Consider the following 16,367-nt stretch of genomic DNA (forward strand, 5'->3'; position numbering starts at 1 on the left):
AAATATTTTTATTTCCCAGCCCAGCAAAGGTTGAGTCTATTTATCTATGGGCTTGTCAACTAAATTGATTGACCTGTATGGTATCTCTGCTTTCAGTATGTTTGCTCATCTTTTAATTGCATCTTGCAAAAAGTCCCACCCCCACCTTATGTCTCTCTCTGTACGTATATCCATTCTCTTCACTCTCTGATGAAGTAGACACTTGTCTCCACAAAAGCTCACACCACAATAAATCCGTTAGTCTTTGTCACAGGAGACTATGCTTTTTTAACCCATTCTTAGTGCTTTCATAGATAAAAAGCATAGAAGAAACTGAACTCTGGCTTGCAACCAGTCTGAAGAATAGCCATATGTGAACCTCTTGCCATTCTTTTTGCTGCTGCTGCTGCTGTTAGTTTTGGTTTTTGCAGGGCAGGGCTTTATACCTATTTAGCTTAAGTCAGAGATGACCATTTCGCAGCTTGCAGAAGCATCTGGCCAAGGATGTTGTTTTGTCTGGCTTCCAGGAGTTTTTGTAATGGGTATCACACATCATATTCCATGGGTGCTGTAGAGCTGAACAATGAGGTCTCACCCATACATAGGCAATGAAATTATAGCCAAGGAGGGAGCCAGTGACATGTTGTTAAAGGATCACAGCATCCACCTGCACACAAAATTATTATATCACCATCTCCACCATCATCTCACTTTCCCAGGAGTTCAAGGTGGCATATATAATTCTCCCTGCTTTCATTCTCACAACAATCCTGTGAGGAAGGCTAGGCTGAGATATAGTTACTGGCCCCAGGGCACCCAGTGAGCTTCATGGCTGAGTGGAGAATTTAACGTGGGTCTCCCCCGTCCTTGTCCAACAATGTAACCACTACATTGGCTCAATGGCAGTCCTCTCTTGCAATGGGTGCAAACTATCCTCTTGAGCCATTCAATGTGAAGGAATCTGCCTCGCCCAGAGTTTAAGATGTTGGACATCCCTACCTTATGTTGATGGGAAGCAGGCTAGTTAACATGGGCCAGGACATAATTTGAAGGCATAGGATACAGGAAATGTCTGAAGCCAAGAAGATCTGGGTTTGGTCAGTGCTTGGATGGAAAACTGCCCAGAAGCACCAGCAGCAACAACAAAAGGGAATGCTGAAATGTCTGAGGCTCTAAAGATCAGACCTGGAAGAGGAAACACAGTAGAATGAAGCCAGAATAATGTTCAAGCACAAGTAGGGTTATATATAGTAAGTGATGGAAACTAAGTGCGGGGGCGGGGGGGATGATGCCTCTGGAAGGGAACCAGAGAGGCTTTTCTAAACAAGTTGTAGGAATGTACCTTTGGCAATTAACTGTAATAATCTTGGCTATCAATGGTGTTCCATAGAATAAACTCTGGGAGGATGACCTAAGGATTGTTGATAAACAGAGAAGTAGTGAGCTAACACGACTTAGATTTCTGAGAGACAGGTTGTGATCCTCAAAGGACTAAGTGCAGGATAATACAATTCACTTCAAATTATTCTACATAAAATAGTATTATACTTGCTTTGACTAGCTGCTAAATTAATGAGAGACCACCAGATTTTAAATATAATAATGAAGCAACACTTAGCAATTCTGCTATTTTCTTTAGATTTGTTATCAACAGTGCTCAACTTGATTATCTGGCCTGTGTTGCAAATAATTCAAAGTAAATGCCATCTAGAAGAGAGAAAGTAGAACCCTTAGATCAACCCACCTGGTGCCTGGTACAAAACACATACACTTAAACCTACAGAATTCTGAATCCAGGAATTCATTTTGAATACTAGAACTGAACAGTGCTCCAGTCCTTTCATACGAAAATCCACTTCCCAAACTTTCTTCAGTTCAGCAGTATAATATAGGATGTTGTTGTTGTTTATTCGCTCAGTCACTTTCGACTCTTTGTGACTTCATGGACCAGCCCACGCCAGAGCTTCCTGTCGGCTGTCGCCACCCCCAGCTCCCCCAAGGTAGAGCCCGTCACCTCCAGAATATCATCCCTTGCCCTTGGTCGGCCCCTCTTCCTTTTGCCGTCCACTTTCCCTAGCATCAGCATCTTCTTCAGGGTATCCTGTCTTCTCACGATGTGGCCAAAGTACTTCAGTTTTGCCTTTAATGTAGGATACGGCAGTATAATTTAGCGAGCGGGAAAGTCATTTTGTCATTGCTATTATTAAACAAGGTGGAGTTAGAAATCCTTGCCAATCTACTGCATATCACCAGAGATTTACCAGTAGATCCTGATCTGATCTGCCCTACAGCTGTGGTATATACAGTGGAGGCTGGTGACTCCAATGTCAGTGGGGCAAAGAATCCGCTCCAGGTTTCAGTCAGAACCAGTTAGAACTCCAAATGAGCTATTCGAGGTGCAAAGCACCTTGGATAGCTCTTTTGGGGTTCTGACTGGTTCTGACTGAAACCTGGAGCGGATTCCCTGCCCCACTGACATTGGAGCCACCAGCCTCTACTGATATATGGAAGTTGGAAGATGGTTGAGATCTTAGCTCAGCTATTAACTCACTGGGTGGCCTTAGGAAGGCCATTATCACTCAGCTTCAGCTCCCCATGTGCAATAAAATTTGGGGATAATAATACTAATGACCTACTTTGCAGGGCCGTTGCAAGGATTACTGAGATGCGTTTAATATGTTTCTGCACAGAAAGATCTATTGGATGTAGTGAGAAAGAAAGCTCCCAGGAGCTCTCCTCAAAGTGTCCTGCTGCTGTGTAGTGGGACTTTGAACTAATTATTTGAATAACCATCTTTGGATTTGTGATATAATGATTCCCCCCCCCCCCCGCCCAACCCCACTCAACTTGATGGAAGTCTGGCTTAGGAAAGGCTAGAATGCAGATTTACATAATGGCACTAAAGCAGGATATTAGAAGAAAGGAGTGAAGCCTGGGGAATCCTGTATGGAAAAGGATTAGGGAAAAGGCCTGATGAGGGTGCATGTTTCTTTTGCCTTAGCGAGCCACTACTTTCAGAAGTAAAAGAAAACCTATCATATAGGCAGTTTCCCTCTCCAGAAACAAAGGCCAAATGCCTTAAATTACTCATGTGTTCCCCTCCTGTAGGCTTCCTGTGCTGTGCTGCTGTTTGCATGTAGGGCACAGGCTTGTCCATTCTATTCCAGGTTGGAAACAACTGCTGTAGGGCTGGGTTGTGATTCTGCGGCTTTTTTGTTGTTGCAAGTACGGGTGAAATCAGAGACATTTTCAACCTGCTGGTTCTTTTGCTTTATGTGGAGGAAATCTAGGAGCTGCCTGCAGAGATGAGGTGTATAGTTCTCCTGTCCAGTGGGCAGTTTAAAAAAACACACACAAACAGATGTTGCAGGGACTCAAGCCTGTCCGAACCTGCAGTCCTCTGATCCGGAAGCCCTACTTTTCAATCTCAGACATTACTCTGCGGTGACAGCAATGCACCCTGCACATGTTCAGAAGCACTGTTCCAGGGATGGGCCCGGGCTTGTAAAAGAGGTCCTGGGGTTAAGCTGCGGTGGACCCCTGCTTCTGGAGAAACCCGGGAGAAAGGCGAAGTAGGGCGCTGTATTTGTATGTGATTTGTTTGTTCAGCCAGGAGAGAAAAATTCTCCCTCGGCTCTCAGCCGTCCGGAGAAGGGGGTCGCTGTTGCCTCGAGGATCCGAGCGCCCCCTCGGGCGCCTCTCTCCGCCTTTTGTTCCCAGACCGTGCGCGTCACCGGCTTAGCGGCTGGGCGGAGATAGGAGGCGAGGGGAGGCAGGAGGCGGGCGGAGGAGCCGTGGCCGCTTCGAGAGACGACGACGAAGGAAGCATCATCGCGGCGTGGCAGCCGCCGCCGCCGCCGCCGCCGCTTAACGGCCAACCCAACCCGGTTTCGCGGGAGACCAGCGCACGCCTCACCCGCGGGGAGCGCATTTGGCGGCGGGGGCGCGGCGCTCCAGACGCAGCCGGGGCGCGCAGCGCAGCGAGGAAGGCTCGGCTTCCCGGGCGTGATCATGAGCGACTCCAGCCCGAGACGGCTCCGGGGGCGCCAGTGAGGGGCCGGCAGCGCGCCGCCCGCCGCCCGGGGATGGCGGCGCCGGCCGAGGCGGAGTCCAGCCAGCCGCTCGCCTCGGCCCCCGCGCCGCCGCCGCCGCCCGAGAAGAAGAAGCTGCAGCGCGCGCCGTCCCCGGCCAGACCCAAGGACGTGCCCGGCTGGTCGCTGGCCAAGAGCCGGCGCGGCAGCCACCCCGGCTCGCCCGCCTCGTTCTCCGGGAAGCCCGGCGCGGGGGGCGGGCACTGCCGGCGGCCGGGGGGCCTCAAGGATGGCCGCTGCGACAAGAAGGGCAAGGCCACGCCGCCCGCGGGGGCGAGGGGCGCCGGCAAGGGCTCGGGAGGCCGGGCCGGGGCCAGAGCGAAGGGGCGGAGCCGCCCAGCGGCGGCCGCCGGCGAGGGGGCAGCGGGCGCAGGCCCCGGGAAGGGCCCCGGCCCGGCGCGGCCCCAGCCGCCGCCCGCCCTGAGCCTGACGGACAGCAGCTCGGAGGCGTCGGACTGCAGCGCCTCGGAGGAGGCCAAGCTGCTGTCGCTGCTGGAGCTGGGCGGGCTGAGCGGCGGCGGCAGCGACACGGAGTCCCCCGCCAGCAGCAGCGCGCCGGCCCAGCCCGCCAGCGCCTCCGCCGACGGCGTGTCCCCGCTGCCCGAGGACCCGTCGACGGCCGCCTCGCTGGCCAGCAGCCGCCTGCCGCTCAGCGCTTCGCTGGCCTTCTCCGACCTCACCGAGGAGCTGCTGGACGCCGGCGTGGCCAGGGAGCTGGAGGAGCTGCGCTCCGAGAACGACTATCTCAAGGTGAGGGGGCCGCCGACGCCCCGGGGGCGGCGGGCGGCTTGTTCAGGGCAGCGGCCTGGCGGGAGGGCTCTGCACGAGCGAGCAGGCGCGTTGGCGCTGCGCTCCCGCGGGACACGCGGCCCTGTTTCGCGCCTGGCGACGGATTCGCGCTCGGCCTCTAGAGACCCTCCAAGCCTCGTGGACGAACTGAGCAGGCCCCCCCTCAGGCTCAGGAGGGCAGACAGGTCGGCCTCCTGTGGAGCAGACATCCCCTCCTCCCCCCCCGAAAGACGCCCCACAGGGAGAGCGGAGGATCGTAACGGGGATTCCCCATCGTAACGGGGAATGGAACAGGCGTCCCTCAGCGACCTGGAACATTTCTCTCACCTCTCTAGGGAAGACACCTTTCGGAATTAACACGCCCCTAGCCCTTTATCATTATCACACTGATATCCTGCCTTTTTCCTCCAAGGAACCCAAGGCAGCTTACATGATCCTCCTCTCAACTTTATCCTCTCAACAACCCTGTGAGATAAGTTGGGCTGAGAGTCAGTGACTGGCCCGAAGTGAGCTTCAGGGCCGAGTGGGGACTAGAACCCAGATCTCCCAAATCCCATTGCAACACTCTGACTACACCACATCGGCTCTTTAGATGAACATGTTGCTATTTCCCATACAAGACATCTGCCCTCAGTGCTGGCCCAGGGCATTTGGCTTCCTGAAGCAGAGCACCAAATGCTACCCCCCCCCCCAAGGCAGAACAAGCATTTTAGAACGTCTTGCCGCACCATTCAGATATCGGCTCCTGGCTTCATCTATCCCCCTAAATCCTGCTGCCTGAAGTGGTCCGTTTCACCCTGCAGCATGGGAGGGCTGGCCCTGTTTTCCCCTTGCAACAGATGTCTGCCAAATCTTATAGACCAGATACACTGTGTCGTTAAACAAGACCTGTTGCCACCCAGAATTTTTAGACTCCTTCCTTGGAGCAGCCAGTGTGGTGTAGCAGTTAGAGTGTTGGACTGAGACCCAGGAGATCCAGGTTCTAGTTCCGACTTGGCCATGAAGCTCACTGGGTGACTTTGGGCCAGTCGCTGACTCTCAGCCCAACCTACCTCACAGGGTTGTTGTGAGGATAAAATGGAGAGGAGGACGATCATGTATGCCACCTTGGGCTCCTTGGAGGAAAGGTGGGATAAAAATGTAACAAATAAATGATGAACAGGTAATAATGAAAAATGGTCTCCCCACCACAGCACCTGCAAGATGTTGGTTATGTGGAACAGACATTTTACATCCCTGAAGACACATGCCAGCATTGTAAAGCTCCTTGCAATTGGCATTCCTCTGCCTTGTGGGGCACACATGTGTCTCTAAGCAAGTTTTCCTCCCCCAGCTGAGCATTGACTCCTTGGAACAGATGCTCCATAGCATTGATGCCTTCCCTGTTCTAAAACCAAGTGAAAACATGTGAGGCCATGCATCACAGACCCAGCATATAGAATCACGTACCTCATAGACCCCCTTCTCTGGTATCATACAAAGCCATGATGGAACCAATGCTTCACATTCCCAAAGAAGATACCTTATAGCATCATGAAACCCCATGGAACAAATATCCCTCAGTTCCACCAGGCAGATACATCACATCTTTAGGGAAGGTATCTTCTTTCATGAAATTGGAACGAATTGGATTCCTCCCATCCCTGCATATATTGAAAATTTACAGCTACCAGAATAGCATTCTTTTAAAGGTGCCCAGGATTTTTTCCCCATGTAATAAACAGTTCAGCACTCTACTGCAAGTCTCACACCAGTGTTTCAAGGATGACTCTTCAGCCCTATTAAGCAAAAACCTCCAAGGACATTACAAAACTGCTTAGGGCTGGTTACAGGTTATTTTATCCCCATGGAAAGCTGCTAACCCGTGGTGACTCCATATCCAAGCTGTAACATCATATGGTGCAGCTCCTGATTGCATGGAGATTTTCCATGGCATTGCTGGATGCTTCTAGGAACACCTGAAACGGGCATGGAAAATCTAGGCAGAATATGGGGAATCTATATAATAAGAAGTGCTAGTTATGGCAGCTGGGGGGGGGGCATGAAGTAGTGCAGAAGTGGAGTGAATGTGTAGCTTGATATATGGACCTTAGGCGAAAATACACATTATCTAGAAAAAACATGGCCGCAGATCTGTGCTTGCCAAGATAACACAAATCCCCAAGGATGTGGGAAGGCATTTCCAGGGGAGGAATAGTGAGAACAGTGTGCGTATTAAATCATTCACATGTCTGCTGATTCTCCCCTGCAGCCCCCCTGCCCCGGTGACCATTTCCCACACCTTTCTGCAAGCTGGACTTCTGATTTCACAGCCTAGCTGGACAAGACATGATGAAAAATGGCCAGGGAGTGTGGGCATTTGCAGGGTAGGGGAATGCCTAACCTCTGGGGAAGCTGGGTGTGTGTGTGTATTTGCAGGGGAGAATCAGTGGGTGATTCTCCTCTGCAAGCATCCTCTTACCACTTGCTGATTCTGCACCCCCCCGTTGCATTATGAGTGAATTGTGGTTGGGAACCCCATGTTTCTATTGTAATGGGTAGTTCTCTTATAGCTTCACTTGATGGACACCTCCTAGTTCTGTATAATATTTTGTTAGTTTTGAACTTTGCAATCTGGCAACCAGAAGGCCCAATGTAAGGCAGCATTGTATGTATTCTTGATTATGGGAATTCGCCATTTTGAAAGGGACTGACTTTTTACAGGGTTTGGCATGATCTCAGAAGTTCCAGACACACCCTTTGTCCTTTTGGGTGTGCTCCCCATCCACAAAGGTATAGTGAATTTATATAGCTCTGGGCAGATTTTCAGAGCCCATCCACATGGATAAAGTCTTTTGGAAGTGCTTTCGATGTGCTTCTGAGCTCTCCCATACATCCACGTGTTGTTGCTGGAACTGTGGCAATCTCTTTAATGTTCCCAGTTGCAACACAGGACCAGTGGAGGTGGGGAATCCACTCCAGGTTTCAGTCAGAACTCTAAAGGGTTCTGTGAAGGCCCACTGATATCAGAGCCACCAGCCTCCATTGCACAGGACAATCAGATATCTGCATCAGCCATCCAGTCTACATGACTAGTGTACCTTCCGTCTTCAGAGTGGAGGAAATGTACCTACTTTGAGGGACTTTTCCAGTATGCTTTCCGTGCTTCTGATTTGGCTAAATTAATAGCCCAGAAAGCTATTTTGATGACATGCCCCCAGAGTGGTTTGGAAAAACCATTAGAGTCTGTTTGGGTGATGTAAGAATATTGCTTGACAGGTAGCCTTGCAGTGTTTGGAATATGTGGAGGGGGGAGGAAGGAGGGGGGAGTGATTGGGCTGTTGCCAGGTTCAGTTCCTGCCTTGATTCTCTTGCTAGTACTACTGAGCTATGATGGTTTTATTTTGCAGGATATGTTGGCATGGCAACAGTAGTAGGTGTTTATTGAATGGCTGTATATAATAACCAGCTCAGATGGTGGATTAGGTTCCTAGCTGAAGCAAGGGTTCTTAATGCCCCTGAGAAGTCTCCAGCAGGGTGGAAAGCAAAAGTCCCAAAAGTCCCTATATACACTTTTTTACAAAAAGGCAACCAATATGATGGTCTAATCCAGTGGTGGGCAGAAAGCTGATCAGGATCTAGTGATATGCTCTAGATCTGCAGCTGTTTCTTGGCTCCCAGTTGTTTAACAACAGCAACAACTAAAAGGCTCCCTGTCCCCTCCCCAAATTAGGCTGCTGAAATGAAGAAAGCTTGTGGAGGGCACACAACCAACTGGGAGTGGGTTTTTGTGTGAAACGACAGTGAGCTCTGTTCTGTTGCTGAAAACAAATTCTTAGTCTGAGTTACCTTGTTCTTTCATTCTGCTACGTGTGTGTCTGCCCACCACATTTTGCACCTGACTCTGGTTGGTGGTCCTTGAGGTTCTAGAAAAGAACCCAAGTAGATTCCAGAAGCCCAGCTACCCTTGGTCCAATCTGACCTTGTATAAACACCGTCTGGAAAAATACAATTAGATACAGAAGATGGTTGTGTTAACACTTTATCCAACCTGGTCAAATTCCTATTCTGCAGACCATTTGTCCTGTGCCTTTTTACTTAGAGGATGCATCGGTGGAGTTTTGTCTTTGTTTGAGATTTATCTTTCTTTTAGCATCTTGTGTCTGAGAAAGTCACTCACTGCCACATCCTCTGCTTAAGTACCCTTTTGGTGACCCAACCCTCCTCTTAGAATTGCTATGCTGGTCATTGTTGGCTCCCATATGTCTTCAATCTATGTGCTGGGAATGCAACAGTAATTCTAAATATCGTGTTTGGATAAGTATTGGTTCCTACTCTTCCTGTAGGCTTTCCATTTTGTTAGATAAATGTTGGGTCCATTAGAATCTAATTTGCCTATTTTGTGGGGGAAAATAAGAGTTGTTTTGGTGGCTTAAATTTGAAATGCCCAACTTCATATTCCTTGCTTATTTAGTATCCTCCTCATCCTAACTGTTGCAAACATTTCATGCCAGGAGAGACAGGGATGAGCTCAACCATAGAACTAGGCAGGTACATGGGGTGACATGTTTCAAGGGGCACCCACCTTGACACAAATCCAAGCTCTTGATCTGCCCCCTGCAGAAATAATGCTCTCGGTTCGTATATGCGTTGCTTTCCCTGGAGGCCAGCACTGTGTTCTTTCTCCCTCATCTGTTATGAGGATTTTGAATAATGTTCACACTGAGATTACAGACATATGGGGTGAATCCATTGCACTCACAAATTTTATGTTGGTGCAGTTCGTTCTGGTTTCAGAGGCTGGTGAACTTTTGGGCTAAAGGCTGGGGAGTGCTTATGTAAAGTCAGTTCTTGCAAATCCAAATAAAGTAGTTGATTATCCCCCCATCCCTTAACTAAAGGAAAATTGGCAGGAAGTCAAGACTTCATTTAGACTGGCTCTTCTCAGTATTCTGATAGAAAACGGCTGCGGAGATTCAAAATTGCCATAGCAATGTAACAGCATTTCACACTAACTAGAAATATACATGACACTTATGTTTAAACTATGGGCATGATCCAGCCATAGTTAAAAGTGCTCAACAGTGCAGTCCTGTACATGTTTACTCAGAAGTAAATTACAGAGAATTCAATGGGACTTACTTCCTAGTAAGTATGTTTAGGATTGCAACCTAATAGTGTGATCCTGTATATGTCTCCTCAAAAATTTAAGGTTTTGGTACTAGTGTACAAAGCTCTAAACAACTTGGGAACAGGATACCTGAGAGAGCACCTTCTCCCTTCCCAACCTAGCCGATCACTGAGGACATCAGAGGGCATGCTCCTGGTGGTTCCACATGGACCTATGTCCCGAATGGAGTCCACCCGGAGAAGAGTCTTCAGTGTGGTGGCTCCCGTCCTATGGAACTCCCTGCCTCTGGAGGTCAGGCAGGCGCCAACACTGGGTTGTTTTCAGCGACTCCTGATAACAGCTGTTTTCCAGGAAGCCTTCCTTGGTCTCATTGGTTTCAGTTGGAGAGAGTTAATTCTCTCTAATCTTTAGGACTTATTCACTCTTGTATGAGGGTTGATTTATCTTTGACACCTGCTAGTTCTACATGTTTGATGTTGCTCTGTTACTGTAAGAGCTCATTTATCTTCCTACTATTGACATTTATTTATCATCTTGTAGTTTGCTTTTGCTCTGGTCAATTTCAGCTATTTTTTCCCTATAGAGATTTCTTCTGTAATATTATTGGTAACTAGGATAAGGAAGATAAAGGTAGCAAGAGCTGAACTGCTATATTAAAGCAGAACTGTTTGCAGACACTCAGCTTCTATGTGCATTAAGTAACATGATCAAGATAAGCTTTACAAATATTCTAGAACATAAGAATGGAGTACTACAAATTAAAAAAAAACTTTTAGGCCATGTTAGTTTTAAAATATGGGAATGCAAAATTGATATTTTTTTTCTTCTAAAACTCAAGAGATCACAATGAATACACACCATTGGATTTACTTTCAGCACAGATCAGGAAGGCAGAGGTTTCTGAGTCAAGCATGCTTGAGCTGTCAATCATGGCACTCGAAGCTGATCTTACTTTTGATTCTGTTTTCAGTTCTGTGTACGTTGAATCATAGTCTGTAATTTGCTCCATCTGTGGGTAGTATCCCATGGTGTCCCAGTGCTAATGATGTTGCACTAGGATAAACCAACACTTGTTCAACGTATCTACCACCATGGGGAAAAAGTGGCAATATACCATCAAATGTCGGTGGTGCTGAATTTGTTCAACAGAAAATTGTCTCTTTCCCCTGTTGCGCTAGTTACATTGCGCAGTCGTTTGCTTTTGCTAGCACAGTGTTATTATTGCTAGCACTGGAACACTACTGGATACTACCCTTTGTTTACAGATGCAAAAACATTCACTGAAAGAACAGAGCATAGCATGTATGAGTGCCCATCCACTTAGCATACTTGTGTTCACTGACTTTGCTGCTCTCAACTGAGGGAACAAATTTTCCAAGTCATTTGATCTATTTCTCCCATTAGTGCTTTCTTGTGTATATTGTAAATGTGGTGCTGTTTATCCCCTGGAGCCATTTTCCAGGTTGGTAACTTAGCTGTCTAGTACACCTTTTGGGAATGGTGATGGATTGCTTCATAAGTGTGGAGTTGGAGGCAGAACCCTTCATCTGTAAGCAGGAGGACTGGATGGGTCAGGACAAAGGTGGAGGCAGCTTTAGAGTTCGATGTCCTACCAACCAGATGAGAATCCCACAGATAAATGATTAAATATTAAAATATTACTGGTTTTCCTTTTCATAATGAATTGTTGCACTGTGTATTTTACTTAGGCACCTCTGCACAAAGCAGGTAGTGCCTAGGTGCCCTCAGCTATGCCAACCTGATGGGCTGCATGGCTTGGACAGAATATCAACTTTTGAAATATTTGTAACTGTAAGAAAGAATGCATCTGCCATTAAACAAACAAACTTTCATCTAGACTGTATTGGCAACTGGTGGGAGCAGAGACAGAAAAAGGAATGCTGCTACTTTCCCCTTTTGCATGCCTTCTCTCTGTAGTTCCTCCTTGCATTTTGTTGAGATCAGTACATTGTTGTTTGCTAAATATGGATCACGGCTGGAAAGTCTTTCATTTAAAATAATGAGGGCTGGAAACTTATGGGGATTTTGCTGCAGAATCCATGCTCAGCATCGGACAGTCTCTTCTGTGAGTTTTGTGCTTTAAGCCATATTCAGGCATTCTATATGTGGATAAAGCAAATGAAACACTGGAAAATCTGTGTTCTGTCTCATGTGGAAAGCCTCCATGGATAGAGAAAACTGCCCTCTTCAGACTGCTGCCCTCCACACGTAGAGTGCAACGAATGCAATGAGGGAGAGAGGTGGGGCTGGAGCGCTCTCTCCCATTGCGTGTTTGATTTATCCACTTAGAGAATGCCTGAATAGGGCTTCTGAGAAACCTAGTTTCAAAATTGTAGGTGTAGCTAACTGTCCAGAAACATAAGCATTTTCCCACTGCCTCTTCCAACTGGTCAGAAACTGCAGATGGGCAGAAATGCATACTGTGCAGTTACATTTGCAAGGAAAGTAAGCAAAATGAAGAATTTTGCTTGGTTGTTTGAAAGAAAGTGAGAGGGTTCCTGGGATCTGGTTGGTAAACTGCTGTCTTTAAGATAGAGGGCTGGAGGTGAATTTTCTTGCCTTTAAAGGTCATCCCCCCAATAATACTTTAATAAATCACCCTTCCACAGCTGGCTTATTATCTAGGGCTCATAAAATATTTCTAAAGACCAAATGCTGTGGTTTTGCAGTGGTTTTTCTCAGTGGAAAATGTAGAACTGTAAAATATGATAATCCTAGGGGCAGTATCCAATACTGCCCACGCAGTTCCACTGATTATGTTTTACCAGTGGGAACCACTGCCAGCGCAACAGAGCAACCCCAGAAATGAGCCAAAACACTTGTCTCTGGAATGAGACAGGGCAGCACTGTTGTGTTCTATTCCAGAAATGAATATTTCAGCTTGTTTCTGGAGCTGCTTTAGGAAGCACTAGCTTCCAGTTGTTCAGGCAGTGGGTTCCACTGGTGCATAGGCAGCATTGGATACTGCCCCTAGTAATCTTTGTTGGGACTGTGGTGGGAGAGGAAACTTTCTTAAAAATCCTCCCCTCAAGCAACTTCAAGTGATGTATTCAGAGTTACATGTAGTTTGGCCAAAATTTTGATTGTTTCGTTTTTCCCGTCTCCACCCAAGTTACAAAAATGTGGACAAAGCAGAGTCAACATTACTCCAATGGGCTTGATTTAGAAGTCATTCCCTTGTTTCTTTTCATTTCTGAGGCTGTTGCTGGATTTTAGTTGTTATATCTTCTCTGGGAAAAATGCACAAGGTGGGCAGAAATGCCCATCTCAAAATACATTTCTCTGTGGTTTGTTTCCTTCTGTCTTACTGATCTCAGGAGCCCAGTGCAATGTGTGGGAGTCCTGTCCTAGCTCTGCAGCTGAAGTTTCTCTTCCTGTTTCAGAACAACTGTGCTGATTGGGGAAGAGTTAGCTGCTCTGTTTGGCTGTTGCAATAATAAACATAAAAGGATGATGCTGTGAGCACCTGCTTTGCTCTTTTCCTTCCAGGCTTTCCTCAGATATCAGAGACCTGTGAATGAAAGTGGACAGGAACATTTTCATACTTGGGAGCTGCTGTGCCTTTAAGAGCACAGCAGCTCACCACCTCTTTGTCATCCCAGTGTGTGGGGAACAAGAGCTCTGAGTCCCTGCTCAGCGGAATGGAAAATGTGAGATGTGATATGGCAGCAGCTGCAGGGGGATTTGAAAACAAAGAATGGGCACTGGAGATTCCATTTGTTGTAAGGCGAGGAGAAACCTTAAAGCCCATCACATTTCCAAATAAAAGGCATATGCCTCAGATAACTGACAGATGGGATTTGGACTGGCCTTAGCCCAGGGGTCCCAACTGGCCTTCTGCTCATCTTCCGATTCAGGCTTTTCCTGTTTTCAGTGTTGTCCTCCCCCACTCCTGTAATGGTATTGATCATCTCATGCCTCCCCCACCCAAACCTCCTTTCTTGCTGAAAAGCAAAACTTGGCTATGCGTCGGCCTTGTTTTTTCTTTTCCACCCAAACGTAGAGGGGATGTACAGTAGAAGAGAGCAACAGGAAATGTTCATCTGCAAATAGATAGTGCCCTATTTCTTGCTGTATTTATGCAGGTCCAAACGTCTGCCCATGGGAAGCCACAGTGGAAAAAATGATGAGTTCTGAGCGCCTAATTCACAGTGGCCACTTGTTCTTCCTATTTATGTTCACAACATGAAGTTGTGGAGCCTGGAAGATATGATAGGTGATACACAAAGCGTGGCCCTCTGCTAGAGCTACTGCTTCTGTACTCAGTCTGGAAAGCTGCACTTTAGAATTTGCCATCAGTTTGCATTGCATTTCATAATTCAGATAACTGGCCGTTGGTGTCATGGCACAACTGCAGTCAATATGCAATATTGATTTGGTGTAAAAACTTACTTGTGAGTTATATGTGTTCCTAATGCAGCATGTAATGAAAATAGCAGCTTTTGTCACCTTTTATTTTTGAGATGTATCAAGCTATTGGCACTAGGATTGCTTGAAAGGTCCTGGTTGTTTAACTGTTAATTTATACAGGAAGGTGTAAATCTGTGAGTTGATTTCCTCCATTTCCCCCCTTCTGCTCATAATAACATCTAAGCTGCCTGCTGTTTGTTGGCAAGAAAGTTGCAGGAGCTGTGCTGTGCACTGCAAGGCTTGATGGTTTGCATATTGCGTTACATGTCAGGAGATGGAAGATAGGCTCCTTGTATCCTGTGGCTGACCTCAGATGTTACACCAAACCATGGTGTGGGCTAATCATAGTTTAGAATTCAAAGTGTGGCTTGAGTTTCCAAAAATACAGGCAAGCTACTGTTTAGAGCTGTTTGTTTGCCTTTATTTTCTGACCCTGAAAACTCCAGTCTCTAAGTGGAGGAGCTGCTGTAACCATGGTTTGTCAACTCAGACATCACATCAAACCATAATTGTGCTTCCTTAATCATGGTCTAGCATGTCTGAATTGAGTCTGTGACCTGGTGTGCATGAGAAGAGGAGACTGAGGGGAGATATGATAGCGCTGTTCAAGTACTTGAAAGGTTGTCATAGACAGGAAGGCCAGGATCTCTTCTCCATCATCCCAGAGTGCAGGACACGGAATAATGGGCTCAAGTTACAGGAAGCCAGATTCCGGCTGAACATCAGGAAAAACGTCCTAACTGTTAGAGCAATATGACAATGGAACCAATTACCTAGGGAGGTGGTGGGCTCTCCCACACTGGAGGCATTCAAGATGAAGCTGGACAGCCATCTGTCAGGGATGCTCTGACTTGGATTCCTGCATTGAGCAGGGGGTTGGACTCGATGGTCTTGTAGGCCCCTTCCAACCCTACTACTCTATGATTCTATGAATAAGCATTGTGCCTGCATATTCCATCCTTGTGCTATCTCTTCCTTGCTTCTCAGCACACCATTATTCAACACTTCCAGAGTTAATTACCCATAGTTTCCGGTTATGTCTGAGTCGGGAAATATGGTTACAAGGGGAAAATATGGCCTGTTTCCCAGTTTGGACATCATAGGAAACTGTGGTTAACTTAAGCAGAAAGTGCTGAATGAGAAACATATTGTTTCTTGACATGCTGAGAAATGATGAGGGAAGGGTCAGCATAAGGATGGAGCACCTGGGAACAAACCTCAGTTTAACAAAATGAGATACTTCGAACTGGGTAATTATTATGTAGGCAAGGTTCCTAAGATAAAGCTACCAGCAAGGTTTCTGGTTTGTAGCTTTCTGCAGAAATTTGGAATAAAGGTATTATGAGAAAATATGCTTCAACTGTCTATATTTAATAAGGATAATCCTTTTTTTCTACTTCCTGTTCCTGGTAAATAGTTGGGGTATCTCTAATTTTGCCTTTTGGGGATAGTCTGTTTTTTTTATTAGCGTGATTTGCTAGTGTTGTCATTTTTCAAGGTTCAGCTACCTCCCCAGGTTCTTTAGACGTTAATCTTTAAATCTCTCATTGGGGAATGAATGCATCTTATTTGTAGTTCACATACATGCAAATGCATGCACATTAACACTAAGGCATCATGTAGTGCATTGGCTGCCAGGTCACACACTATACCTGCTGAATTTTATTTTGAACTGTAGATAACATATTGTAGGACATCTTTAAGCAACAAGAACAGTCACCATCTTGGCATTTATAACAGTGGATGACAACTATTGCAGAATCAATTGGTTGAATCCAGACCTAGTCCTGCTTAGGGTAGACCCATCGAAAGCAACAGGACAAGTTAGTTATGACTAACCTATTGATTTCACTGGGTCTGCTCTGACTAAATCTGGATCAAACCAAATGAATATAGCAGGCAGAGAAGAGCTTTTAGCAATGAGTAATAGAGGGTGAGGTGGCAAAGTGATTGATATAAGAATGCGG

At 46.8% G+C, this 16,367-nt stretch overlaps 1 protein-coding gene across 3 annotated transcripts in view; it reads left to right on the plus strand.

The window, feature by feature from the left end:
- The first annotated feature begins 3,723 nt into the window (after positions 1-3,723).
- Positions 3,724-16,367, plus strand: part of MTCL2 (microtubule crosslinking factor 2) — a 95,303-nt gene continuing 82,659 nt past the window's right edge. For 2 of the 3 annotated variants that reach the window (XM_084853794.1, XM_084853795.1), the window contains exon 1: positions 3,979-4,820. In XM_084853794.1, coding sequence (XP_084709920.1) covers positions 4,065-4,820 — 756 coding nt within the window. In that variant the 5' untranslated portion in view covers positions 3,979-4,064. Of the gene's footprint in view, positions 4,821-16,367 lie in introns of all 3 variants that reach the window. The other variant, XM_084853796.1, reaches the window with a different exon arrangement.

Source organism: Heloderma suspectum, chromosome 4 (assembly GCF_057233095.1).
Source record: "Heloderma suspectum isolate Gila_16-S chromosome 4, 16-S_ref, whole genome shotgun sequence".
Lineage (NCBI taxonomy): Eukaryota > Metazoa > Chordata > Lepidosauria > Squamata > Helodermatidae > Heloderma > Heloderma suspectum.